The sequence below is a fragment of the Malaclemys terrapin genome, chromosome 13 (assembly GCF_027887155.1).
Source record: "Malaclemys terrapin pileata isolate rMalTer1 chromosome 13, rMalTer1.hap1, whole genome shotgun sequence".
Taxonomy (NCBI): Eukaryota; Metazoa; Chordata; order Testudines; family Emydidae; genus Malaclemys; species Malaclemys terrapin.
The window spans coordinates 35,934,953-35,936,892 of NC_071517.1; the positions used below are offsets into that span (position 1 = coordinate 35,934,953).

The 1,940-nt window shown below is 45.7% G+C and overlaps 1 protein-coding gene across 1 annotated transcript; it reads left to right on the top strand.

Moving 5' to 3' along the window:
• The first annotated feature begins 257 nt into the window (after positions 1 to 257).
• LOC128847921 (olfactory receptor 14A16-like) lies at positions 258 to 1,178 on the top strand. Its single transcript, XM_054047650.1, has one exon. It carries the CDS (start codon positions 258 to 260, stop codon positions 1,176 to 1,178), a length of 921 nt encoding a protein of 306 aa, XP_053903625.1.
• Positions 1,179 to 1,940: the final 762 nt, after the last annotated feature.

Below are 1,940 nucleotides of genomic sequence, written 5' to 3' on the forward strand. Positions count from 1 at the left end.
GAGTAACTGCTGTGGAGTCCATTGAGCTGATTCTATTTTCTCTCACCCCAGTGTAAAACAGGGGAAACTCCATTGGAGTCAGTGGGGCTGTTTTCTCCATCTTCATTCCCATATTACACCAATCTTCACAAGCTAAGGATGTGACTCATGGAAATTCAGGTGGTTTTCACAAAAGGAGAGTTATTTTAATGATCTAATCCTGTCCCTTGCTCTTGTTCCTCTCTCTGCAACCATCACACGATGTCCTGAGAAAGAAAATGTCCAACCGAACCACTGTGACAGAGTTCCTTCTCCTCGGATTCTCTGATGTTAGTGAGCTGCAAATTTTGCACTTTGTGGTGTTTCTTGTGATTTACCTTGTAGCCCTGGTGGGGAATCTTTTTATCTTCATGGCCATAGCCTTTGACCACCACCTTCACACTCCCGTGTACTTCTTCCTGATGAATCTGTCCATCATAGATCTTGGATCCATCTGTGTCACCGTTCCCAAATCCATGGCAAACTCCCTCATGAACACCAAGTCCATTTCCTATGCTGGATGTGTTGCCCAAGTCTTTTTCCTCTTCTTCTTGTTGGTAGCAGATTTTTCCCTTCTCACCATCATGGCGTACGACCGATATGTCGCCATCTGCCAACCACTGCACTATGACACAATGATGAACAGCAAAGCTTGTGTCCAAATGGCAGCTAGTGCCTGGATCAGTGGGATTCTCAACTCTGTATTACACACCGGGAACACGTTTGCATTGACCTTCTGTGGAGGCAACATGGTGGATCAGTTCTTCTGTGAAATCCCCCAGCTTCTCAAGCTCTCCTGCTCTGACTCATATCTGAGTGAAGTTGGAGTTCTTGCATTCATTGCGTGTTTACTCTTAGGCTGCTTTGTTTTTATCATTGTGTCATATGTTCAGATCTTCAAATCAGTGCTCAGAATCCCCTCTGAGCAGGGCCGGCATAAAGCCTTCTCTACCTGCCTTCCTCACCTCACTATGGTCTCCTTGGTTGTTTGCACTGGGGCCATTGCCTACCTAAAACCCACCTCCAGCTCCCCATCTGCTCTGGATCTTGTGGTGCCAATTCTCTATTCCGTATTGCCACAAATCATGAATCCAATTGTCTACAGCCTGAGGAACAAGGAGATGAAAGCTGCCCTGAGGAGACTGACTGGGTGTAGGTAATTCACCAAGCATTGATTTTTATGTCTTTATCTAATTAAAGTTTGCTCACATAGTACCTGTTCATTAATGTCAGTTATTTCCATGACCACACAGCTTGAACACAAACAGGTCTAATTCTGATCTCAGTTGCACCAATGCAAATCCAGATAAACTCTGTTGATGTCACTGCCGCTGCAGTGATTTTCACCAGGAGAAAATCTGGTCCAGTTGTGGAGTTAAATGGGTGTAAAGTGTGTGTGTGCGAGGAATCAGACTTTCATTCTGTGCCAAAACAATATCCGTTACACTGCTTGGCCACATGCACCTATTCCATGGCCACTGAAAACAATGATGGGAGTTGTCTTGCTTGTGTGCATAAATCAGGAGTGGCTTTGTTGGAACGAAAGGTGTCAGACTGGAGTAAGACTGGGGTAGGTGAGAAGAGATTTTGGGTAAATCTGCAACACATTAGTGTAGTTCCATTGACGCTGGTGGCGCTAAAGCAATTTTCTGCATCTGTGCATCTGACCTACTGCCTCCAATGGGGCTGTATATCCATTGCCACAAGCTGGGGACTGGGCCCATTGTCTTACAAACCACCATTTGTGGCCGAACCCCTGTGTTAGCCTGGCTCAGGTGTACATTTGGGATTGTGAGAAATGGAGAGACTGGTTAGAAATTACAGGAGGTTTCTAACCACCAGTGGGGCAATGTTCTGGAGCAGCCTCCCAATAGGAGTTGTGGGAGGCAAACGAATGAATTAGTTTGAAGAGCGAGATGGAC